The sequence below is a fragment of the Dromiciops gliroides genome, chromosome 2 (assembly GCF_019393635.1).
Source record: "Dromiciops gliroides isolate mDroGli1 chromosome 2, mDroGli1.pri, whole genome shotgun sequence".
NCBI lineage: Eukaryota > Metazoa > Chordata > Mammalia > Microbiotheria > Microbiotheriidae > Dromiciops > Dromiciops gliroides.
This window is the reverse complement of record NC_057862.1, coordinates 683,229,077-683,256,078: the sequence shown is the minus strand read 5'-3', so window position 1 is coordinate 683,256,078 and position 27,002 is coordinate 683,229,077. Positions and strand designations below refer to the sequence as shown.

The 27,002-nt window shown below is 41.6% G+C and overlaps 1 protein-coding gene across 3 annotated transcripts in view; it reads right to left on the bottom strand.

Annotated features, from left to right (window-relative positions):
• Positions 1-27,002, bottom strand: part of PPP2R2A (protein phosphatase 2 regulatory subunit Balpha) — a 99,213-nt gene that overhangs the window by 50,187 nt on the left and 22,024 nt on the right. Inside the window, exon 1 of one of the 3 annotated variants that reach the window (XM_043985915.1) lies at positions 15,313-15,355. The exons of 1 other annotated variant lie outside the window; for it this stretch is intronic. In XM_043985915.1, coding sequence (XP_043841850.1) covers positions 15,313-15,340 — 28 coding nt within the window. In that variant the 5' untranslated portion in view covers positions 15,341-15,355. Of the gene's footprint in view, positions 1-4,770; positions 4,820-15,312; positions 15,356-27,002 lie in introns of those variants that run through there. One more of the 3 variants, XM_043985914.1, reaches the window with a different exon arrangement.

The window sequence follows — 27,002 nt, the reverse complement described above, 5'->3', positions numbered from 1 at the left end:
CTTCATTTTGGTATCTTTTCTTAGCAAAATCCTCTGGACTCCGTGGGCATTCTAGAAATGGCTCTCCATAAGGAATCAAACACCTTTTTTTGTTTCCTTCCTGTTGATCTCAACTAGGCTAGACACTCAAGGATCTGAGAAAACAAATTACTTTACCTCTGCCTCAGTTTTCTCATTTGTAAGAAAAGGATAATAGTAGCATCCTACCTCTCAGGGTTATTGTGAGAATCAAATGAGACATATTTGCAAGTGCTCTGCAAAACTTAAAGGATTACATAAATGTGAGCTATTATTATTAGGGGAAAAAAAATCACTGGATCATAATCTGAAACTTCAAGAATTTCAGACCCTGTCAGTAAGATGATATATGTAAGCTTCAAAATACTACTTTATTGCTTAATCTGACCTTTTAAAGCAATTGGAGGGGGGAGAAGAATGCCACAGTCAGATTTGTGCTTTCTTATTGCTGTGCTTTTACTAACAACTGAATGGAGTGGGGAAAGATTCCAGGACAGGAAAAAAAAACAACCAAAAGGCTATTGCAACAGTACAAGTGTGAAGTGATTAGAACCTGTGGAAGGAAAGAGAAGTAGGGCAAGAGAGAAGGGGGAAAAGGCAGGAAGGAAAGCCGTATTAAGTGCTTCATCACTAATTACAGTGCTGGTACTGTACTAAGCACTATGTAAATATCTAATCTGATCCTCATAACTCCCGGGTAGGTGCCATTATTATTTCCATTTTACAGCTGAAGAAACCGAGGCAGACAGGTGAAGTGACTGGCACGGGGTTGGTCACACAACTAGCAAGTATCTAAAATTGGATTTGGACTAAAATCATACCGATTCTGGAAGCAACATTCAACACACTGCACCATCTAACTGCATTAAAGGGATATACGCAAATGATGAAGGTGGAAGCAATAGAACTTGGCAGAATATGAGAGACAGACAGAAAGAAGGCAAAGGAGAAAGGGGTGGATGCTGAATTTAAGAGGCTTATGAGAAATCCAGATGGAAGTGTCCACTAGGCAGGTGGAAATGTGAAGTCTGGCAGTAAGCAGAAGTTAGGACTAGACAAACAAAAATGAGAAAGATCTGCAGAGAGATACCTGAATCCAGGGTGCAGAGAAAGAGACCCAGGGCAGAGCCTTGGGGGACACCAATGGTTATGGGGCACAACCTAGATGAAGCTCTACCAAAGGAGACTTAGTATCAGTCAGACAGAAGAACCAGGAGAGAACCGTGTCAAGAAACCCTCAAGAGAAAAGAGTAAAGGGGAAGAAAGGGACTGACGGTACTGATACTTCTAAACAGAAGCAGAGAAGAATGAGGTTTGAAGAATGAGATTTGGAGACAGACGACAGGTACCTAGGAAGGGCAGTTTCAGTGGGATGTGTTTGGAAGCCAGATTGCAGAGAGCTAGGAAGAAAGAAAGAGGAGCAGCAGTAGTAGAAGTGCCCCTATTGTAGATGGGCTTCTCAAGCACTTTAGTCACAAAAGGGTAAAGAGATAATAGAGTCCAAGCTAGTGGGGAATGAATGCACCAAGTCGGAGTTTTTGATAATGGAAGAGACACTGGCATGTTTGTAGGCAGCAGGGAAGTAATAAGATAAGTGAGAAAGTGAGGATGATACAGGAGGCAATCTGTTGGAGAAGACAGGATGGAATGGGATCATTTGTGCAGAAAGAGGGATTTGCAAGTAGAATATCCACCTCTTCATGTGAGATGTGGGTGAAAGAGGAAATAATTCATCTAGCGCCTACTATGTTCCAGGCACTTTGCTAATTGCTTTTTAAAAATATAATCCCATTTGATCCTCAATACAACCTATGAGGTAAGTGCCATTGTGATCATTATTTTACAGTGAGGAAACTGAGGTGAAGTGACTTGCCCAGGGTCACACAGGTACTAAGTATCTGAGGCGGCATCTGAACTCGGGTCTTACTACTGACTCCAAGCCCAGTGCTCTGGGATAAGATGAGCAGCTTGCCACCAACGACCTTAATGTTTTACTGAAATGAGACAAGTTCTCAACTTGGGGTTGGAAAGAAGGGGGGAACCTTGAAGAGAGATGAAAAAGGTTTGGAAACTTTCTGCCGTGATAAATGGGAGAGTGAATTGATTAGAGAGGCTTCAAAGGATTGTCTTTTGCCCCAGTGAAGGCCCAATTCAACCTCTTGTTTTTCAGTCATTCTGACATGATCCCATTTGGAGTTTTCTTGTCATAGAAAGTGGTTTGCCATTTCCTTCTCCAGTTCATTTGACAGATGAGGGAACTGAGGCAAAGAAAAAAGTGACTCGCCCAGGGTCACACAGCTATTAAGTGTCTGAGGCCACATTTGAACTCAAGGAGAGGAGTCCTCCTTGACTCCAGGCCCAGTACTCTCAGCTTCATTCAAATCAATAAACAAGTATTTATTAATAAGGATCTGACATGTAGGTGATGAAGGAAGAAGAGGAAGGGTTGAAGGGGAAAAGGGAGGGAGAAAGGGAAGGGAGAAAGGGAAGGAAGAATAAAAGAGGAAAAGTAACTGTCCTCAGAGTTTGCATTCTATCAGGGTAGACAATAAACACTTCATTAAGAATGTACAAAATAGGATAGAGCACTAGCCCTGGATTCAGGAAGACCTGAGTTCAAATCCAGCCTCAGACCCCTGACACTGACTAGCTGTGTGACCGTGGGCAAGTCACTTAAACCCCAATTGCCTCACCAAAAAAACAAACAAAAGAATGTACAAAATAAATAAAAAGGAACCCACCCCACCCCAACATGGGCACCAGAAAAAAAATATATATCTTGTATAATAAACATATATCTTCGAAGGAAACTCAGGTACCTAAGAGATGAGGAGAGTGCATTCCTGGTGTGGAGGTAGCCTGTGCAAAGATGGACCAAAATAAGAAGGGGAGTAATGGTTGACACAGAGCTGGAAAGGTAGGTTGGAGTCAGGCTTTCAATGCCAAACAGACGACTTTCTATTAGATCCTAAAGATAATAGGGCACAACTAGAGTTTATTGAGAAAGCCAATAACACGGTCAGATTGGTGATATTTAGGAAAACCACTTTAGCAACTGTGCAGAAAATGGAATCGGATATAATGGGGAAGAGACCAATTAGAAAACCATGTTCAAGGTGAGGGCCTGAAGCAGGTTGGTGGCAGTGAGAAACAATAAGGGGAACTGAGGTGAGGGATGCTGTGGAGGTGGAATAAGTAAGAGCTAGCACCTGACTAGATATGTGGGATGAACAAAACCAAAGAACCACTCATTGGCTCAGAAGACATTAGTTATCACAGCACAGTATAACTGATGTTCATAATAACAGCAATGAGTCATGAAGAAAATCTTAAATTCAACATATGAAAGGGGAATAGAACAGATCTCAAGAGAAAATATTTTAAAAAAAGTTGACACTTAAGATGGACAAACTTTGCTTATATGTAAAATGCACCTGTAATTCCTTATTCCTCAAAAAGATTAAGTGCTTTATAAATAAGCTCCTAAAATAAGCTATATATTATCAAACCTTATGAATAACTTCCCCCTGGGGATTTAGAACCTCAAATTAAATTTAAAATGGCTAAAACGCATAACTCGGCTAAACATTTAAGAAGCATTTACTGTGTACACATATTTTATATATAAAAACCCTAATTTTCTATGACTAGAAGATCACACATTTAGGAGAGGATAGATAGCCCCACATTCCTGGACTATTAAGTCCTGTTCTCACACACTTTCAAGAAGCACTATTCTTGGGGGCAGCTAGGTGGCGTAGTGGATAAAGCACAGGCCCTGGATTCAGGAGGACCTGCATTCAAATCTGGCCTCAGACACTTGAGGCTTACTAGCTGTGTGACCCTGGGCAAGTCACTTAACCCTCATTGCCCCACAAAAGAAAACCCAGAAAACAAAACAAAAAAAGCACTATTCTTAACACAGAAGGGTCCTCCTGCACTTTACTGAAAGTGTTTCCTCACCTCTGCTGCCCCCCTCTCCAATTCTCAGATCTTCCCTCCCCCAAATTATCCAAGATTTATGTATTTATTTTGCAGATACGTTTTTTATGCATAGGTCACCTCCTCCTGTGATAAATGGCAAACCATTGCAGCATCTTTGCCAAGAAAATCCTAAATAGGGGCACAAAGATTTGGATACAACTCAAACAATTTAACAATAAAATAAAATTAATAATAATCTCGTTTTCTTTTCTAGGAAACTCCAAAGGACATGTTTTACCTGAAATGGTTAAGATCAGAAACCTTATGGATAAAATAGACAGTTTACAAACAGACTCAAATGGGGTGACACACCCATATTCTCCACAATCATTTTTGGACTATACCACCAGCATCTTAAACATATACTCCCTCTTGACTTTTCAATTTCTGTAAATGGGACCACTAAGCAAAGAAGACTAAGGCAGGATCTCTGACTCCTCCCTGTCGCTGGATAGATTAGATAAATAGGCATATAAAATAATATTAAGGCCTACTATGTCTCAGGGACTCTGCTGAGTACTAGAGATACAAAAAGGTGGTCCCTGTTCATAAGGAGCTTACAATCTAAGGGAGAAAGACAAAGCATAAAGGGTAACTAAAAACAAAACAAAACAAAAAACAACAAAAAATGGTGGGCCCAGGAGCATTTCAAAGAACCTGCAAAGGGAGTGGCAACAACGTGCAACACTCACCAATAGGATCTGAGGGGGAGGGGGGGAGGGGTGAAGGGAAGAGGCTAGCTGCAAGTGACAACCAAGAATCACTTACCCAGCAAAGCTGAGTATAGCCTGGCCAATCCCATGTCTGAGCTCCGCAGGCCAGAGGCTGGTCCTATCTGTGGTGTTCATAAAAAGACACTTTTTTCCTCACCGCTGCCTCCAAGCCAACACCATTGTGCTCGTTAATGCCAGTGCTAGCCCTGTCCAACACTTGGAGCTCTTCAGCAGCCATTCCAATCAGCCGGCGAGACCTTGTCCAGTATCCCTTTTCATTGCCATTGGTGGCAGCTGGCACCACAGTGGGTAGAGCGCTGGGCCTGGAGTCAGGAAGACCCGAGTTCATATCCAGCCTCAGACAATCCCTTAACCTCTATCTGTCTCCGTTCCCTCATCTGTAAAATGGAGGAAGTTGCACCGACATTGCAATGCTGTTGTGAGGATCAAATGAGAGAATATTTGTACAAGAAACCCAGCACAGTGCCTGGCACACAGTAGGCATCATATAAATGCTTATTCCCTTCTCTCCCCACCCCCATTCCATAATCCACCTTATATACGTCTACCACACTTAAAGGCTCTACCTGTATTCAGTTAAACAATGATAGATTTGATACTGAAAAGGAAATTCAAGAACATTTGGGGGGGCAGCTAGATGGCGCAGTGGATAGAGCACCGGCCCTGGAGTCGGGAGTACCTGAGTTCAGATCCGGCCTCAGACACTTAACACTTACTGGCTGTGTGACCCTAGGCAAGTCACTTAACCCCAATTGCCTCACCAAAAAAAAAAAAAAAAAAAGACCATTTGGTCAAGTAATTTACTAAGTCTACAAATTGCACAGAAGGTGCCAGACCACACTGGGAAAGAATTCCCTTTATCCAGGAGTTCCCACACGCATCCAAATTTCAGGTGCCTCCTCGATCTCACTCCTTACCCTAGTCCAAGGCTCTCATTTTACACATGAGGAGGACCAGGGAGGGTACGTGACTTGCCTGAGGTCACTCCTGTTGGGTATGGTGGCTCCTACTGGCTGGGCCAAGTGTCTTCTACCTGCCACTTCCTGCTTCCAGCCCAATCTCCCAACTGGGATGTGGAGAGCTGTGGGGCACACGGCCACGCCAGCAGGGCAGGAGGAGGGTCCCCCCCCCACCCCCCCCCCACCCCCCTCCACTCAGTGATGAACATTCTCAGCCCCGGTCATACTCTCACATCCTAGGGAGGAGGAATGCCGGGAGATCACCATCCAAACCCCGTTCCACACCCTCAGTCACCTGATTCCTCCTTCTCGGTCTCCAGAAGAAGTTTCAGCCTAAGCCACACCCAGATCTCCTTCCTGGGGCCTTCGGGAATGCCTGTTCCATAGAAACCACATTTCCCTTCTATCTTTTCCTTTTCCACTCCTCCTAGTTCTCATGAAGCCTGGCTTTGCCTGCTGACAACTTCCCCAGCCACCTTTCCAGTCCTTACAGCCTCTTCACTCACTCCTCACTCCCTGGGTCAAAGCAGGGGAGCTGGAATATTCCTTGCTCTTCTCACTGCCACTGCCACGCTCAGCAACCTCTCTTCCCTTGAGATTCATGGTAGCTGCTGGTCCAGACGCCCTGCCCCCCAACCAGGTCACTCCTCTTCCTTCTTCAACGAGTTCGATATCTGGCCTCCTCCACAACTTCTGCCCTCATCTTAGGGGACTTCTTCATACACAGTGATTTTTCCTAGATCAACTCACCTCCCATGAGTTACTCCTCCATTTCATTTCAGCCACTCACAGAAATGGTCGTACTCTTGATATTGCCATCTACATTCAAGAATTGTGAAGTCCCCTCATCCAACCATCATTTACTGCCACTTCACCCTCTCCCTTCTCCTCTTCCCTCTCTCTTCATGCACCTATTCATTCTCTCCCCCCATCCTACTCCCATGACCTCTAATCTATCTCAAATAAAAAGTCCACAAAGGTAGACTGAGATATGTTCTTTCTAAGCAAGGTCAAGATAATAGTTTATTAATATGGTGCTGAACCTATTAATAAAAGGATCAATGGAATTCCTCAATTTATGCCAAAGACCCCAAGATGGAGATTTAACTCATTAAGGGGAGGGAAACAATATGATTGCTTGGAAGTTAGGAATCCAGGGGCTAGTAACAACCATCTCCTCCTTCCTTCCTGTAACTAGGACCTATTCCTTGTTTGAGTCCACACAGAAGGACTGGAGAAAGTGGCCCAGACCTCTTTGGAGAGCAAACCAGACATCTCTGAAGCATAGCTTAGGGGTATAAAGATACAAGAGCAGACACTGACATCCAGACACGCCCTAAGGACAGCAGAATTCCTTGAGGCAAGAACAGAATAGTGATTAACTAGAGAACTGGAATTCTAAACTTAACCCATCACAAGCCAGCTTAATTTCTGCACTAAGTTCAGAGACAAAGAACCATGAATTAAGCAGTTAGAGTAAATTACAGAGTAAAATCAAACACAAATTCAACCCATGCTTTTCCAAAATCACTTGGCTGCCCAATTCTCTCCCAGATCACCCCCCACACACACTCTACTAACCACTGTCTCCTTTTCTTTCCATCCTGATACCCCCTTGGTGAAAAAATTCAACTCTACACTATCCTATTCTTTTAAATCTCTAGGCCATGGGGCAGCTAGGTGGCGCAGTGGATAGAGCACCAGCCTGGATTCAGGAGGACCTGAGTTCAAATCTGGCCTCAGACACTTAACACTAGCTGTGTGATCCTGGGCAAGTCACTTAACCCCAACTGCCTCACTTTAAAAAAGAAAAATTCTCTAGCCCTTTTATTACATTGCCCAGCCAAGCTTCAGCTTTGGATCACTCCCATAGTTCATTGTCTTCACTCCTACACACGTGCTGCTAAATGAAAGTGGAGGAAAAGCACATAAATGTTCTGACTGGGTCCAGTACAAATTTAAGTTACACAACCTCAACTGGGCCTTCACTGCTACAAGACAAACCTATTATAGCTGCCTTATAAACCCACTCTCCTTTCCCCATTCTTCCTTCAGTCCCTTCATTGAGGGATACGTAGTCCTCTTAGTGTTCTGCCCTGAGGCTAGGTGCTAGGAGGAATACAAATATAAGACATACTCTTCCACTAACTACTCTGATCATCTCACTTCCCGGGCTTAAAAAGTCTTCAATGGATGGCGGCTAGGTGGTGCAGTGGATAGAGCACCAGCCCTAGACTCAGGAGTACCTGAGTTCAAATTTGGCCTCAGATACTTAACACTTACTAGCTGTGTGACCCTGGGCAAGTCACTTAACTCCAATTGCCTCACTTAAAAAAAAAAAGTCTTCAATGGCCTTCAAATGATCTACTCTGTAATGTAAAACCTGTATTCCCCTAGTAAATCATTTAATTATAAGCTGTGACCAAAGGTAAGCTACCTCAAGACTCCAAGCCTCACTTTCTTCATCAGTAAAAGGGGAATAAGACTTGACCTAAGTCACTGTGTATCTTTACATGGATGACTGCAGATCTTTTAACTGAATGATCCAAACTCTCAAACTCAGCATGTCCAAAACAGAACTCAATTATCTTTCCTCCAAAACCCACCCATCTTCCCAACTACCCCATTATGTCTGGGGGAACTACCATCTTCCCAGTCATCCAGTTCAAGACCTTGGTGTTAGCCTCAACCACAGGGAGATACCAAGATCTGTCATTAATCACTCCTTTCCCATGTTCGCTCGCTCGCTCTCTCTCTCTCTCTCTCTCTCTCTCTCTCACACACACACACACACACACACACACACACACACACACGTCTTCTCTCTACTCACATAGCTGCTATATTAGTTCAATCCCTACACACCTCTCAGAAAGACTATTGCCAATAGCTGAATTGGTCTGCTCCATTCTAACTCACCCTCCATCTAGCCACTAAAGCTGTTTTCCTAAAGTGATGGTCTTACTACATCAACCCCTTTCATGATAAACTCCAGTGGCTCTCTGTCAAATATTCCTCTGTTTTAGTCAATCAAATAGCATTTCTTAAACTCCTATTATGTGCCAGGTACAAGTGTTTTCATATGTGCATGTAGTCTTCCCTGGAAGAATTTTTTTACTTCTTTTCTCAGAGCTGAAGTTTCTTCATCTGTCAAACAAAGGGGCTAGATCTATATTATGGCCTGTTTTGGTACATGTGGCCCACAAGCTAACAATGGTTTTTACAGTCTTATATAAAGAATCTAAGAGTTCGGGCAGGGGATCTTTCCTTTTTCATCTTTGTGACCCCAGCTCCTAGCAGCACTCTGTGTGTGTGTGTGTGTGTGTGTGTGTGTGTGTGTGTGTGTGTGTGTGTGTGTGTAATAAATTTTTGCTAAGTAAAATCCCAGTATTTAAGACTTTACCCCAGGAGTTCTTGACTTCTTTTGTGTGATGGACACGTTGGGCAGATGACAAATCTTACACAGGGACCCCTTTTGAGAATGTTTTGAAAGGTGAAAAACAAAATACACCAAACCTTAGTGAAAATAAGGATGTAATATTTTCCCTTTCAAGTTCAAGGACCTGCTGTAAATCTATCCCCAGTCTGTTGACTTCTGATTAGAAACACAAACCGTCACTTAACCGCTGAAACGCTGAGCTTGGTGATCTTTGTCCCCCAACTAGTTCATGCTCTATTAAAGGAGCTGAACCACACCCTTACAGAGTCCCACTATAAGTAGGAACCTGCAGCTAAACTGAAAGACTGTCAGAAGGTTCTCAGATACAGATAAAAGAGATGGCAATTAATACCTTAACAGGCATGATAAAACCAAGAAGCATCATACCACGAGACAGCCATCTCACTTTGCTGTGCTGACATTAAAACTAATCAGACAATCATAAAGCTAATTGCAGCTTGTACAGGTACTAACATTTGTTGCAGAGAAGATAGTCTAAGCCAGGGCTCCTTAAACTTTTTCCACTCGCAACCCCTTTTCGCCCGAGAAATGTTTACGTGACCCTGGGTATATAGGTATGTAAAATAGATATACATAACCTTTGATTGTTACCAAATTTTTCACAAGCCCCACATTCAGTTATGTGACTTCGGATGGGGTCACAACCCAAAGCAGTTTAAGAAGCTTTGGTCTAAGCAAAGTGATAAAATCTAAAAGAAGTCAGCATATACCTCGATACCAGATGACTCCAATGTAAATGTGCTCAACCAGCAGGCACCATGTCCTGCCCAAGGGAGATAGGGGAACTCCGGAGCAGAATAAATACTACTGGACGTGGCAGTGGGGAAGATGTGAGTTCAAATCCTGTCTCAGACATAGCTGTGTGTCTCCTAAACAAGTCACTTAAAAGTGCCTCAGTTTCCTCATCTATAAAATGGGGGTAATCACACTACCTACCTGCTAGGGTTGTTCGGATTCAAAAGAGATAATATTTGTAAAGCACTTTGCAAACAAAGTGCTACATAAATGCTATCACTGTTATTGTTAAGTGTCCCACTTTTAAAAGCATAACCTCACAAAACACTGAAAGATGACAGACTACCGTAAACAGTACAACCTTGAAAACAGCAAGAAAATGAACCTTCATCAAGCTCTGTAGGATATTTCAGCAGAGAAGATTTACAGGAGGAAGATGAAGTGGCATTTAAAAAGTTGGGCCTTACTAAAGGCAGAGAGAACTACCAAAGTAGACAAAAATGTCACCAACTCTGCTATAGGTAAAAAATTGAATGAATGAATGAAAAAATTCAACATTTCAAAAAGGAGTAGATTCAGAAAGAATAGAATAGCTATTTGGGAAGGAGGGAGGGAAAAGATACCAAGAAGGCATCAGCAACTGCTGACCTCAAGCACCTGTTCTCATGTCTATAAAATCAGACTGGTTTCACGAGAATGACCAAGTTCACATCAACAGTACTTAAAGAGAATAGGAAGGCTTTGACATTTTATTTCCTATAAAAGACCAGTTTCCAGTGTCACTAAACTGAATGAAAGACATAGTGTTTAAAACAGCCTGATAGGAATTCTGATTTTTAAACAGCATTTGACTCAGTAGGGCAAAATGTCATTTGAAAGGTTTTCCTTAATTAAGACATCTCCTACAGATATCTAACAAATGCTTTTTAAGATGCTACTACAGAAGGGAGAAGGGAGGGGAAGAAGGGAAAAAATTTGTAACTCAAAATTTTAAATAAAAATGTTTATTAAAAAAAAAAAGATACTACTATAGAAATAGCTTTGTCCAACAATCTGAAATACTGACATGAAACACTGGCAAGAAGAGGCCCCTGCTTGTTTTCAGCCACACAACCTTTAAGTATGTATTAAGTACGTATGGCCAATGAGCTAAGAACACAGCCCCCAAGGTAAGAATGGTTTTTACATCTTTGAACTCAATAAAACTATTTTAAAACATAAATACCATTCTTAGCTTGAGGGCTATACATCCCCAAACAAGTGGTGACCCCAGGATAGGTCTACACCTAGTCCAACTCCCTTGTTTTACAGGTAAGGAGGCTCTAGGTGAGAGGAGAAAGTAACTTGTCCAAGGTGTCAGGACAAGGCTTCACTGTCCAGTGACTGGGTGATTCCACTCATAATTCAAATGAACAACAATGATACCTTATCCACAGTATGAAGTTCTCTAACTACTCCTCTTCCCACAATACATATTCTTGTCCTAATAACATCAAACTTTCTAGGCACAAAGCTCCTATAAAACCTGCAGGAATGATGAGCAAAGCAATGAGCTGGGACCAGAATTAGGGAGGAGACTGGCTTGGATCAAACTGGGCATCTTGCAGAATATATATCCAATGATCCTAAACACTCGTTGCTACAAAAGTCCCTCTCTTTACCATTACTATTTTTCTGTCATACACCCAGTCCTGGGAAAGCTCCAAACCTGAAATGAACCAGCACATTAGAAAGGCCTGGAATTAGCACACTGCCTTGTACAGAGCAGGTAATTGTACATTTGTCAGTTACCACAAACTACAATCTGTGCGCATCAAAAATGGCAAAAGACACCTAATTAAGGACATATGTGCCTAATGAGAATGCAGGTGAGAGGCCAATCGTGTAGCGAAAATGAAAGAAACAAGTCCCACAAAGGTCACCCTTGTCATCTGAAGCTCTTCAAAGACACTTGGAGAGAGCCTCTAAAGAGCATTTACATAAACACATGGACAAGAATCATAGTATCACCAAGGCATGAAGCGGCTGAAGTGTGTGTTTCTGAGTCCTCGGCACTTACACTGTGCTTTGAACATAACTGCTAAATAAATGCTTCATTCATTCCTATGCCCAGCATAGGGCAACTCCAATGGGCTGGCCACGTAGCCTGAGCAAGTGCTCACAGAGAGGTCAGAAGATGCTGTTACAAGGACACTCTCAAGGTCTCTTGAAGAACTTTAGTATCCATTGTGAGACATAGGAGAGAGATGCTGGCACAAGACCACCCGCATCAAGCAAAGCAGAATCTCACCGACACAAGGAAACAAGAGCAGTGCCAGTTCAGAGATCTCTCCATCCTATATGTTCAAACAGACTACTTATGCCCCTCCTGTGGTAGGCTTCCAAGCCTGTATTGGACTGGTCAGCCACATTAAATACACTGTACCTTGCCCCCAACATCATGGGTCATTGGTCCTCTTGGACTATGAAGGATGAACAATAACAGATGATCTATGTATAACCATGGTTTTAAGGGGGTGATCCAGAAGATCACTCATTCAACTTTATCTTGAAGACTTTCGTTCCAGTCACTATCCGGAGCATGTTTTCCAGTTTATTAATGTCTTTTCTAAAACAGGCCACTAGAATGAAACACAGTCCTCTAGATGAGGAAGTCATGCAGAAGGTGATGGGGGAAATGGCAGAGGAAAGGGGAAGGATAATGAAAAGGAAAGGGCCAAGTAAGTACAAGATATCAGAGCAACGACTCACAAAGGGCCAAGCTGAATTCGCTTGGCATCCACATGGAAGGCAGCAGCTATAGCCACTCCATTTCTTCCACCATAATAAACTCACCTAAAAATCCTTCCTAGTTTCTTTACTGAAATTCTACTACTCTACTCCCTTTCCAATGTGTCCTCTGGTGCCCTTTTCTATCATTAAACTACCCTACATCTTTCCATTCTCCTTCCATCTTCTACAGTTCACTGCAGGGGTCAAGGAATATCAAAACTAGGGGGGGTGGGTGGAGAGAAACCATCAAATTTGGCAACTAAGATCATTGCTTACCTTGCAGTAACCTTGACGTGTTTCTGAAAGGAGGTAATGCTGAAAGTCAGGTTGCCAAGGATTAAGAAGTGAGTGAGTGGGTAGTGAAGTAGAGGAAGCCCATGGAAAAGATTCTAAGAGTTTAGCAAATGGGAGGTGGGCTAAAAAATAATAGTTTAATAATGGCAGGAGCAAGCTAAAAGTGTATTAAGGGTGTGGCGGAGAAAAAGAAGTAGATAAGAGCTTTTACACTATTCTTTTAAAGTGGTTTAAAATCATATTAGCTTTTCTGACTGACCAAAAATCTAAAGATCTTTTACAAGCTATCAATGAAAAACTGTTCTCCCATCTCTGATTTGGTGTTTTAAAGTATTAGACTTTCTATTTATTCCTACTAGATTTCATCTTAAGAAATGTGAATCAAATCTCTAGCCTGTCAACTCCCATGGCACTCTTATCCAATGTGTTAGCTCTCCCTTTCTCCCAGGTTTTTGCCATCTGCAAATGTGATTATGCCATTTATGTAGTTACCCAAATTAATGACAAAATGTTCAACAGCACAGGACCAATGACAAATCCTTGGAAACACTCCAAGTTACAATCCAACATTCAACCAGTTCTAAACACGCTGAAATGTAACCTAACCTACCCTACCCAAAACGAACACCTAAATGTATCTAACCTCCTCTCTTACTCAGCACACACAGAAAGGTATGAGGCTATGAAATGTTTTGCAGAAATCGAGTCTATCAATACTATCCAAAATCTTTCCCTTTTTACTCCAGCTAAATTAGACCATTTGCTTTTACCCAAGTAGAAACAATTTGTGATTCCATTCCCAAGGCCTTGGTTCAGACCCACAAGGCCCCAATTCCACAGTTCTACCATCAAATGGCATGTGTGTGTCTCTCTGAGTAATCTGATTTGAACCTGTACCTTTCTATAATAAGAAAATTTAACTATTCTCCTTCTATAGATGAGAAAATATGGCCGAGAGGCTGTCTTGCTCACAATAACACCATCGGAAAGTTTCCACCACAGCTCTCTGCCTCTCTAAAACCCACAGACTAAAGCAATTCAAGAACTTTAACTGAACCTGATTCTTCCTGGTTCTAAATTTACAGAAATTTATCATTTAACTACCTGTCCTAAGTTATCTTTTAAACTAAGCATTTTAAATATGTTTTATGAGACTGATAAATATGACAGGAAATGCTTCTTTGCTTTTCCTATTCACAGAACTTCAGTTCTATTCTTATATAAAACAACAAAAGGTCTTTCAGTCCAAATCATCTATTCCCAGGACATGACACTAGTTTATTACTATCACAGAGATCTAGTGTTGTCCTCCACTTATAAGATTAGCATTAAATAACCTTATAAATATATAAAATTGAACAGAAATTATTACATAACTTAAAATATTTTCATAAATTTAACATGCCCTCAACTGACCAGTATACAAATACACGGAAGTAAGTTTTTACACAATTAATTAATCACTAACCAAACTGTGCTCTGAATTCTAAGGAACTAAAACAATGTTATTAAGTAATTGACTAAAGTTTGATTTTTAAAACCTAGTACCACAGGGTCACCCACAATCTCCTGCCAAAACCTTACCTGTAAAATTATTAAGTAATGACTGAGGCCCTAAACTCACCAATTGTGTAACTGCACTTCTGGCACTTCGAAATGTCTTTTACTGAAGACTAAGTACAAAGCACAACTTTTATTCCTATCACACTATAAATTAGGAATTATAAAGAACCACACCACATTTACTTAATCCATCAAGCCAAACCTATTTCACAAACTCTCCAGGTTGGAGGAGACCTGAGAGACCATCTAGTTCAACACATATTCCCAATAGAATTTCCACGGCAACACATCTGATCAGCTGTCATCCGGTCTTTGTTTCAACTTTAACAAACAGAAACAACGATCCCAACCCCAATGAAAAATGTGAACAAGATCAAACCTGCTTTCTAAAACACCACTGAGCACAAATACAGCAGGATCACCAAAACCCAAACCTCCCCTACTTCAGGTCTTGTGTTTCCTGGTGATCTCTTTACAGCCTGCCAGATAAGCTAACTTAGAATTCTGTATAAACAATCTGTAGGAAAAAAAACCCACACCAATAGGAACAGAAAAAAGCTGGTGTCCAGTAGGTAAGTAGCCTTGATGCTGACGTCTTGCTCTAGCTTGTTTTCTGCTCACTGCTACGAAGGCTTAGGGTTGTGGATGGATCTCAGTGTGACATTTACCAAGCAGACATCAGTTTTAAAATACAGTGCTCTATAAACCTCTTATTTTTAAAGAGCTCACAGCAAACACTCCCCCTCCCCCCACCTCGGATCTATCACAAGTAATGAGCTGTGTAAGTACAGACCTGATTGCAGAGCTAAACCGAAGGGCATCCTTTCTGCTGAGCATGGCAGTACATAACACAACACCCTATGAACCAACAGCAGGAGCTACCTGACAGGATGTAGAAGAAAGGTAGCATCTCAGAAACCGGATTTCTTTTAAAATCCCAGAAATATAAATGAAATCTTTTACAAACATCTAAAATTATAATAGAAGAGCTGCACTTAATCACCCTCCTCCCCCACCTCCCCACACACCTAGTACACTCTAGCCTCCTGTCACTTCTTTCGGAGAGCCCCATCTGGGAAAAGGCCGACCCATACTTACCTGACCCACCCAATAAGACCAATATAGGAAAGAGAAATGTTGGCCTTGGCATGTGAAATTCCTTGTTGAGTCCCAGTGCTTCTACTTACTAATCAAACCATGATGGGCAAATCATTCAACTTTTCTGAACCTTCATTTTCTCATCTGAGAAATGGGGATGACAACATTTCACCTCATCTCCAAAAGAAGGAAAGCTCTTTCAAAACTCCAAAGCGCCCAACACACAAGTGTGATTTCTATGACAGGATGTTCCATGGGGAAAGGGCCAAACTGGCCGTAGCAGGCTACAATGCACACCCGCCTTCACAGTCAGGGCTCCAGAAATCATCTAGTCGGACTGTGGGGGCAGAGCACTGCAGTTTCACTGAAATGCTATTCCCCCCCCCCTTAACAAGGATAACTCCCTTGGTCGGGGAAGGCTATATTCAGAAATGGTGAGAACAACAAAGCACGGCAATCATAATGATTTTTAGAAAAATAACACTATTTCAGAGCAGAATGGGGACTTCAGAGGCCATCTAACGACCCCATACATGGCCTAGCAAAAACTCCCCTCAATACCAGAGCCCTGAGGTAAGTATCCAGTCTTTGAGTGAAAACGTGCAGGGGAACCAGAACTCATTCCTCATCTAGAAAGCAGTAATGATGCAGATTTTCCTTACTCCTGAACTTATTCTTTGCAACTTCCACCCATTGCTACTGTTCTGCCTTTGTGGCCAAGCAACCCAAATGTGACTGCTTTCACGTGACAGTTCTTCAAAGACTTGAAGATAAACCATCCTACCCCCTACCCCTGGCCCCCCACCCCACGATTCTCCTTTCCCAGCTCTAAAACAAGCTCAGCCCTTCACCATGGGAGTTTTTCTGCTCTGGACACTCTCCATCTTTCAACATCCTTTTAAAATGTGGTTTCTGGGGCAGCTAGATGGCGCAATGGATAGAGCACCGGCCCTTGGATTCAGGAGTACCTGAGTTCAAATCCGACCTCAGACACTTAACACTTACTAGCTGTGTGACCCTGGGCAAGTCACTTAACCCCAATTGCCTCACTAAAAAAAACAAAAAAACAAAAAAACAAACAAAAAAATAAAATGTGGTTTCTAAAACTGATCACAGTGGTCTGCCCAGGGCAGAGGATAGGGGGGTCTCTACTGCCCCCTTAGTCTAGAAAGCTCCACCTCTCCCAAGACAGCCAAAGATGAATTTCTTGGCCACTTCAGCACCAGTATAGAAACCCCCTCCAAAAAGGAATAAAAGTTAAACTAGCCGGACATATTCTTGATGAAGTCATGATGGAGCTCTTTGTGATCAATAAGGATTTTTTCCCTATGTTCAATAATCATTCTCATGAATAATTCTAATACATTCTAGAATTTTTCTAGGAATCAAAGTCACCCTTATGGGCCTCAAGTCTCCATACTCCATTTTTTTTTTAAATGAAAAACTGGGACACTGTTCTTAGCCAATCCTGCAATACCACCACAATACACAATCCTCTTTCAAAGACAGTTGATAATTAGTGGCTCTGTCAACTACCTTCTGATCAATAAGCATTTAAGTGTTTGTTATGTATGTGCTACTACCAGCTAGGCAGCAGGAGTGGCCAGGAGTCAGGAAGACAATCTTCAAATCTGGCCTCAGACACTTAGTACCTTTGTGACTCTGGGCAAGTTACTTAACCCGGTTTGCCTCAGTTTCCTCACCTGTAAAACAAGTTGGAGAAGGAATGGCAAACTACTCTACTATCTTTGGCAAGAAAACCCCAAATGGGGTCACAAAGACTCAGACACAACTGAACAGAATGACAAAACAACAAATGTGTGTGCCAGGCACTGTGCTAAGAACTGGAAATACCATACTCCCCCCCACACCCCAAAGGCTCCCCTGACTTCAAGGAAACCTCATCTGACAGAAGAAATAACATGTCAACAACCACATAATTCATCTGGGAGAACAAAAGGTCAAAAATGTCAAGAGAATTATTGAAAAAAAAAAAGCAAAGGAAGGTAGCCTAGCTGTACCAGATGTAAAACTATATTATAAAGTGGTAGTCATCAAAACTATTTGGTACTAGCTAAGAAAAAGAGTGGTGGATCAGTGGAATAGGTTAGACAACTAAAACACAGCAGTAAATGAATATAGCCATCTCCTATTTGATAAACCCAAAGACTCTAGCCTCCAGGATAAGAAGTGACTTTTTGACAAAAACTTCTAGGAAAACAGCATGACAGAAACCAGGAATAGACCAATATCGTACACAGTATACCAAAGTAAAATCAAAATGGGTACATGTAGACATAAAGGGTGCAAATTAGAAAAGGAAGGAATAATTTACTTGTCAGATTTATGGAGAGGGAAAGAATTTAGGGTTAGGGTTAGGGACCAAAGATGAGAAAGAGAACATTATGAAATGGAAAAATAAAATAAAATACTATTTTAAAAGCCAACCATGTATATCGTTACAGTACACATGACATATGGACAGCAGAGATGGGAGTTAACAGGAAAAGGGGAAGACCAAGAAAAGCCTCTTGCAAAAGGTGAGATTTAAGCAGTCTTGACAAAGGCTGGGAAAGTCAAGTGATGGAAGAACATTCCAGGCCTGGGGAATAAAGAATGAAGAGAAACGTGGTAACACTACATTCAAGAACCTGTAACAAGCAAGCTCATCACCACTGGATCATGGTGCATGAAGTGTAAGAAGATGGGAAAGGAAGGAGGAGTGTTGTAAAAGGTTTTTAAAATGACAACCAGAGGCCTTTATGTGGGATCCTGACAAGAAAAGGAAGTCATTGGGGTTTACTGAGTACATGGGAGGCCTACAATTTTAGAAACTTCTGAATGACTGTGTCCCACTTTTGTATTCATCCCTGACAATCTGACCTTATCTCCATGTTCTGAGTGTCTTTTAAAAATTAAAATTAGTTGGGGGCAGCTAGGTGGCGCAGTGAATAGAGTACCGGCCCTGGATTTAGGAGGACCTGAGTTCAAATTCGACCTCAGACACCTGACACTAGCTTTGTGACCTTGGGGAAGTCACTTAACCCTCATTGCCCTGCCCCTGCCCAAATGAAAAGTAGATGCTATGTCCAAGCTCCCTCTTTTCTACCTCATCAAAACTGTTTTCTCTTTGTGATTTGTCTTTAAAATACTTTTTCTTTCTTTATTTTTGTAAAGAATGTTTTTTTGCAAATCTATTCATATGGTTATCTGTGTCCTGGCAAGTGGACTCCCAGGTATTTCATACATTCTTTAGTAGTTCTGAATGGGGGGCAGCTAGGTGGTGCAGTGGATAAAGCACCGGCTCTGGATTCAGGAGGACCTGAGTTCAAGTCCAGCCTCAGATACATGACACTTACTAGCTGTGTGACCTTGGGCAAGTCACTTAACCCCAATTGCCTCACCCCCCCCCCAAAAAGTAGTTCTGAATGAATTTTTTTCTTTCTTATGGGTAATACAATACATAAAAGGCTGATGAGTTTTATAGATTTTATATCCTGCTAATTTGCTTAAATTATTGCTTCTATTAATTTTTAGTTAACTCTATAAGAGAAACCAAGAACGAACCATCATATTATCTTCAAAAACTGATCGTTTTGTTTTCTCTTTACACTCACTGAGCCTACTGCTGCCAACCTTCATGACTTTCAATCTTAGCAAGTCACCTTGTTATAACTGTGACTTGCAACAACCTGTTTGCCATCGATGAGAGGACACATTTCAGATTTATCCAGTCCTGCAATCAGTCTAAAAGGTCCTCTATGCATTATCAAGGAGGCTACTCTAGCTAAGTCTAGTTCCTTCTTAGTCTATACCAGCACTGGGACCTGTACTGATGTGGGACCACTTGCCCATACTTGCAGAAATGTTCAATTCCTTATCACCTCACATAAGAGTATGCCACTTTTTAAAGACTTGGATCAACATCCAGCATGTCACCTCACAATGATGAAATTCTATGTATATGGATTTGTGATTCCCTAACTATATCAGCCAATAGTTTCCCTGGTTTTGTCAAAGGCCTTTCACTTCAGTGCTTATCTTCATGAGGGAACTCCCCTACCATCAAGGTTTCTTTTCTGCTATGTTTTCACCTGAGTTTATATTTATAGTTACTGCACACATTTTCCCTAAAACATAACTTTCATTTTAAGACAAGTACAAGGAATGTAGTGTGACATAGTAAAGAAGTACTGAAACTGGAAATCCAAGGTCCTGCCTTCAAATCCCCTTTCTGCTCCCTGGGCCTCAGTTTGCATTCATATGTAAAATAGTAAGGTTGGACTCCAAAGTTCCTTAAAAGTCTTTAGGTTATCACTTTCCCTTTTAAAGTAGGATTTCTGTACAATTATTTTTGGAGACTTATTATAAAATGCATTATGTTTCAAAAGTTTCTTCTTTTGGAAAAAAAATTAATATTCTCTCTATGTCAGGTACTCCTGGCACTAAACGTGGTCAAGTTCTCCGTTTTTGAAGATGTTACAGAAAAAACCTCCACACTATTGACTGTACTAAAAGATAGAAGCCTAATATTCAATTTGGTGAGAAAATTTTTTTTACTGACTCATTTTTTGGTTTTGCATTATTGTAATTAAGCTGTTTCAGTTGAGTCTGACGCTTTGTGACCTCATTTGGAGTTTTCTTGGCCGTGATAATAAAGTGGTTTGCCATTTTCTTCTCCAGCTCATTTTTACAGATGAGGAACTGAGGTAAACGGGGTTAAGTGACTTGCCCAGGGTCACACAGACAGTTAAATGAGGCCATATTTGAACTCATGAGGATAAGTTAGTTCTTGATTCCAAGCCCAGTGCTCTATCCACTTCACCACATTATCAGTGTCTAAATCTTAAAACATCTTTTAATTTCTAACTTTCATTTCTTATCCTTCAGAATTAAAAACAAGTACTGACACTAAAAAATGCAAAATCATATAAGACCTAACTACTTATAGGTTACGATTAAATTCCTCTTTTAACCAACCCAGAAAATACAAATGAAAACTGTCTTCTATGAAGATTACATTATAACATGCCAAAATACAAAACTGAATTACTCTGGTAATGTAAAACTAATTTTAAAAAACTTCTCATTCAAGTATTAGTTCTTTAGTTAGATAATTTCACATTACACTGCTTGATTCACTCTATTTCTACTGTGCCTTGAAAGTATGAAATTCAGGTCTTGATGCAGGTGCCATAAATATAAAGGACGTAAGTTATAGATAGCTTGGTCTTTTTAAAAGCCTGCCTTTCACTCTTTAGAGATCTGGCTACTGTGCTAAAGCAACACTGAGCTATTTATGGAAAAACCACTGCAGAGAAGATAGTCAGAATTTCCAAAGATGGAACTACATTGAAAAGCAAGTAATTATAAATGCTGATGTATATGAAACTACAATATTAGAATATTTCACTCTGTTAGTAACAGAACTTGGTTAAAGGCTTATTTGCACATTTTATAACTATAAACAAAAAACAGGGAGGAAAAAACCCTCTTATCAAGATGCCATTTTAAAATCTGATTTAAAACTCTTTTGACCTACAGACTAAGAAGTGACTGAGGTATAACCTCAGGATTATCCTAAATAAATACTGGCAAAAGTATTCTCACCTACCATGAGAAGGAAAAAAAGAGGGCCATGAAAGAGAGAAGGTGAAAAGGGAACCTGAAATGGGATGGGGGAGACCATGAAAGGGGAACACCAGCTAGCTGGAAAGAAAGGCATTTGAAGGACACAAATACAACTTGAACTAGGCTTGTTTCCTAACAAATCAGAAAACTATGAATGATTTCTAAGTTATCAATTTGAAAAAAGTCTAGAAGAGTAAGCAACCGATGAAAGAGAAAACATTTCCTATGTCCGAACAACTTACTAATATTAACTTAGCACAAAATAACATGGTTCATTCATTTTGACCCTTCATTAAGAGTTAGCACTAATATTACAATCATGTACTTCTAGCGACTTTTTCCCATAGTGACTTAATTCACATAGATGTCACCAAATTCAAGCAGCAAGCAGACCAGAAAGTGTCACAACACTGAGAATTAAACAAAGCACTTTCAGAAACTTGAAAGACTCAACATATGACAGTTTAACGAAGGCCTAATTACCAGTTTTCTTTCACTCAAGCAGGCCATTAGGTAGCATGGCTGTTCAGTAACTAGAACACTGGCCTTGGAGTCAAGGAGAGAGTTCAATTCTTCCTCAGACACTTACTACCTTATAGCCTTGGGAGAGTTACTTAACCTCTCAGAAGCTGAGAAGAGGCAGTTGGAGGAACCACAGTACCCAAGAGCATTGGGTTTGTTGTCAGGAAGATCTGAGTCGATCTAGCCTCAGACCTAGCTGGGCAGGTTACTTAACCTCCGTTTGACTCAGTTTCTTCATCTGCAAAATGGGGATAATAATACCACTTACCTCACAGAGTTGTTGCGAAGATCAAATGATAGATAAATCTGTAAAGCATTCAGCACAGTGCCTGGCACAACCGCTACATAAATGCTTATTCCCCACACCTCCTGTAGCCTGCATCACCTCACAGGTAAAACAAGGATAATTAACAGCACCTACCTCTCAGGGCTATTGTGGGGATCAAATGAAATATAAAATAAATTGTGGGGATTGAATAAAAGGCATTTGGCAAACCTTAAAGTATTCAATGGGAGCCATCATCATCATGGTCTACAGTAAAAAGACCAGACCACTCATTTTACCAATAGTTAAGAGACTACGTTTCTAATGCCACATTCTCCTCCTTCCCTCTGAGAAACTTGGACCATGGGGCTGGATGTCCTGATTGGTGGCCACCTCATGGAGGCCATCATTTCTGGAACACTTCAGCCTTCACGCTTCACTTCCTTCAATATGGGTTCACCAAAAAAGTCACACACTTTCTCTAAATTGGATGTGATGGTAAAGAAATTGCTTAGGACACAGCCAATCTAAATTTCAACAAGGCTTCTGACAAAGTTTCTTATAATAGCCTTTGAATGAGATCAATAAAGAGGATAATAATAGAATGTGGTGGCTTTTTAATTGCTGGTGGTGTACAGAGAGACTGGCCTTGTAGCCTGGAAGAGTAGCCGGGCAAGTCCCTTCACTCCTCAGAGCCTCAGGCAGCTCTCTGAGGCTCTAAGTCTCAAGTCCAGGAGCTGATCTACACTGGTGGAAGGAGAATCTATACCTGGAGGTCTCTGCATGGGTCCAGACCAAAAGCTGCTACTGGTCAAATTCTATCTGCCAAACACTAGCTGAATAACCTAGGGCAAGTCCCAAACTCTCTGGACCTCAGTTTTAGTTGCAAAACACTGAGATTGTATGAGGTAATCTCTAAGAGCCCTTGCAGCTGTAATTATATGTTATTTAAAAGAGGGATCATCACTGCTACAGGGACAGACCTTAGGTCTCAGCTTAGTCAACGATTTTAGAGACAGAATCAATATCTCACCCTAGTCAACAATTTTAGCAATACTTTACAGAGGGTATATTTATTATATATGTCAATGACAAAGCAGGAAGAGATCATTAATACAATGGATGACTGAATCATTCAAAATAATTGCCAGCCACTACAGAAGTGTTCATGATGATTCGGCAATGGTCAGAGAGCTAGTAACTATCAAAGGCAGAATTTGAACGCACATTTCTCCTGACTTGAAATCAAGTGTTCTTCCTACTTACTACACCATGCAGTCTCTCAAAATGATCTTAGCAAATAAGAAAAAAGTCCCAAACTAATAAAATGGGCATTTATTCCTGTTAATTTTAAGTACAGCAATTTACTTCTTTGTTCAATCACCTGAACAAGCAGAAGATGGGAGAAATCTAACTTAACAGCAGTTTGTACAGAAAGGACCAGACTGTTTTATTGCTCAACAACTCAATAGTGCGACAATGCACCTAAAAAACCAAATGCAACATCAGATGAATTGTGTCCCAATCAATGGAGCTAACAAACAACTCCAGTGTATTCTGCCAGTCTGTCCACACTTGGAATAGCATGAGTTCTGAGGTACCACCTGTAAAAGGGGCATGGGCAAATCAGGATAGGAAAAGAACTTTTCATCATTCCTCATGACAATCAGTTCAAAGAACTGAAGTGTTGGCATAGATAAGGGACATGAGGATGAGCACTGTCCTCAAATACCTGGAAGACTGACTACCACCATCTGAAAAAGTAAGACTGACTCTGCTTGGTTAAAGGGGAGAGAAAAAGCAAGACATGATGAGAACTTCCTAACAATCACCATGCTCCCTTGTCACTGCAAGTGGGTCTGAACACAGGCATCACTGTCCTGCTCAAAAAACCTATGTAATATATATAGGTTTATATATAAAATATAAACCCTCCTGTAGCCTAATATTCCCAGTCAGTCCCAGACTGCCTTGGTAACTTCTCCTTTCCAAACCCAGTTCAATCCTGAAGGCCCCAGGAAGTATCCCCTGGGCATGCATCCATCCATCCATCCATCCATCCATCCATCCATCCATCCATCCATCCATCCATCCATCCATCCATATCTCTCTCTCTCTCTCTCTCTCTCTCTCTCTCTCTCTGCAGGGCAATGGGGGTTAAGTGACCTGACCAGGGTCACACAGCTAGTAAGCGTTAAGTGTCTGAGGCTGGATTTGGGTTTTTTTTGTTGTTTTTTGGGGGTTTTTTTAGTGAGACAATTGGGGTTAAGTGACTTGCCCAGGGTCACACAGTTAGTAAGTGTTAAGTGTCTGAGGCTGGATTTGAATTCAGGTCCTTCTGAATCCTGGGCCAGTGTTTTGTCCACTGTGCTACCTAGCTGCCCCCTGGACATTACTCTTGCTGATATCCCAAAGGATATTTGTGGCACTGATGCAGAAGAGGAAGTCACTGAAAGAAGAGTTAAAACCACACCCACAATTAGAAATAAAGTCAGGCGGGGCAGCTAGGTGGTGCAGTGGTTAAAGCACTGGCCCTGGATTCAGGAGTACCTGAGTTCAAATCCAGCCTCAGACACTTGACACTTACTAGCTGTGTGACCCTGGGCAAGTCACTTAACCCCCATTGCCTGCAAAAAAACAAAAAAGAAATAAAAAAGTCAGGCACAGGCAATCCCAAAGAAGATGACATAATTTGAGAAATCACAAAAATAATGGTTGACAAGATTTCTACAAATTAGATTTCTGCCCTAAATAGGGCCATGGGAAGACAATTATGGAATAGTTTGATGAAGGACCTTACAAATTTTATTCTTGTACAAGTCATCTGGCAGAGCTGCTGTTGCTTGGTAGCAAGGAAGAAGAAAAATCAATAGTCTTTTCAAGTACAATCTTAAGCTTAACACTTGAAGCATTGGCTTCCTCAGGCCAACCAGTGCAACCCCCTCATTTTACAGATGAAGAGACGGAAAACAGAAGTGATAGAGCCATCGTTCCCAAAACAATCATCACATCCAGGCCTGTGACTGACTAGCCAATTCCCTCTTCTTTTCCAACTTTAAGCTTGTCTAACCTCTATCTCACTCTGCTCGCCAAACCCTGCCCTCTATTCTGCCCTTTGAACTTCTCCTATTAACAAACTTGCCTTTTCTGGCTGCTAGTCATCTCCACCACCAAATTCCCCTCCTATCATCTAGCATGGAGGCAGTATGGGACAGTTAGTGGCCAGAGATCTGGCCTCAAAGCCAGGGAGACCTTAGGTTCAAACCCTACCTGGGACACCAACCTCTTAGTGTTCTAAGGCAACCCTTTAAAACTTTTTAAGTTGCAGAGGTGAGGAGGAGAGTGCTTCATCAGGAACGTTTCCCCAAACCACTAGGCCATATACCCACTGCCCCTCCGTGCCCCCTTCAGACCCTCTCTATGGCACCAATGCCCAGTCAGTTCTCTTTCCTTTGAAGTTCAAGCAGTCCATGGATCACACCACTGAGATCCTGCTTCCCAAGTTCCAGCTTCTGAAATTCATCTCTAACCACAACCTGCCATCTTTACACAACACCAAATTTAGAGGCAAAAGGTCCTCAGAACTTCCAGACATTTTCAAAGGGAGGAGGTGACAGGACTTGAAAAAGAGAGCATAAAGATAAGCACGAGCCAGAGGTAGGACCGCTAAGGATCCGGGACCTTTTCAACACTGTGGTTTCCCATCTCTCCCTGGAAGCCTTTGTCCTTGTCCTGAACTCCTCTCCACACCCTCCCTGTTCTCCCAAGTTGTCCAGCACCAGGCTCTGGCTTTACCCCAACACCCGCCCCCCATGTATTCACACGCTGTCCTTCATGCCTAATCCCTTTCCATCTTCTCCTATTACCTTTCAGGCTTTGCAAAGGACACAAGCAGAAAGGTTGGATAGCCTGAGGTAAGAGAAGGGCCACCACTCCCCACCCCCTTCCTAAAGTGTTTCAATATACCTGGGTCCATTATAAATTTGTAATCTAGGTTCCCTTAGTGTCAGCTGAGCCTTCACTGAGATGTTTTTCTTTCCTAACTATCACACTGCCCAGTGGAACCTGAAACTTTCTCTTCTTAAAGCCTAGTGTACCACCTCCCTCCCTTTCCATCATCCTTAGCTCCAGTCCATAATGATGAGATGGGCCTTCTCTTAGCCTTGAGCCTACTTCTGCAGGTCTCAGAGCTTGATCTACACACATCTCATCCTCTCCTTCCACCCTCTCACATGCACATGTATTCTCTCCCTCATTTTTTTTTGTTTGTTTGGTTTTTTGGTGAGGCAATTGGAGTTAAGTGACTTGCTCAGGGTCACACAGCTAGTAAGTGTTAAGTGTCTGAGGCCGGATTTGAACTCAGGTCCTCCTGAATCCAGGGCTGGTGCTTTATCCACTGTGCCATCTAGCTGCCCCACTCTCCCTCATTTTTAAATGTCTTCTCTTCTGGTTCCCTCTCCCAACAAACACACCCAAGGCTTCTGTTGTTCATTTTAGTCATATTCCACTCTTTATGACCCCATTTGGGGTTTTCTTGGCAAAGATGGTGGAGTGGTTTGCCATTTCCTTTTCCAGCTCATTTTAAAGATAAGGAAACTTAGGCAAACACGATTACGTGACTTGCCCATGGTCACACAGCTAGTAAGTATCTGAGGCTGCATTTGAATTCTGGTCCTCCTGACTCCCAGCCCATCATTCTATCCATTGCACCATCACCTTCACTTGACCTTACTATACCTCCCACCTATTTCTCTCCAGCTTTTCAGAGCCCAAATCATAAAAACCCACAACCAGCAATCTACACTCACTGCCTTGTTTTATTCACCTCCCAAGCATTTCATTCCTTGCAACCTGGTTCTAAACCCACCCTATGAAAAGTTCTGTTCTCTACTTCCAATCACCTTTTCACTGTTCAGTCCTTACCCGTCTTTCCTTCTCTGCAATTCCTGGATACAATTTCCTCCCTT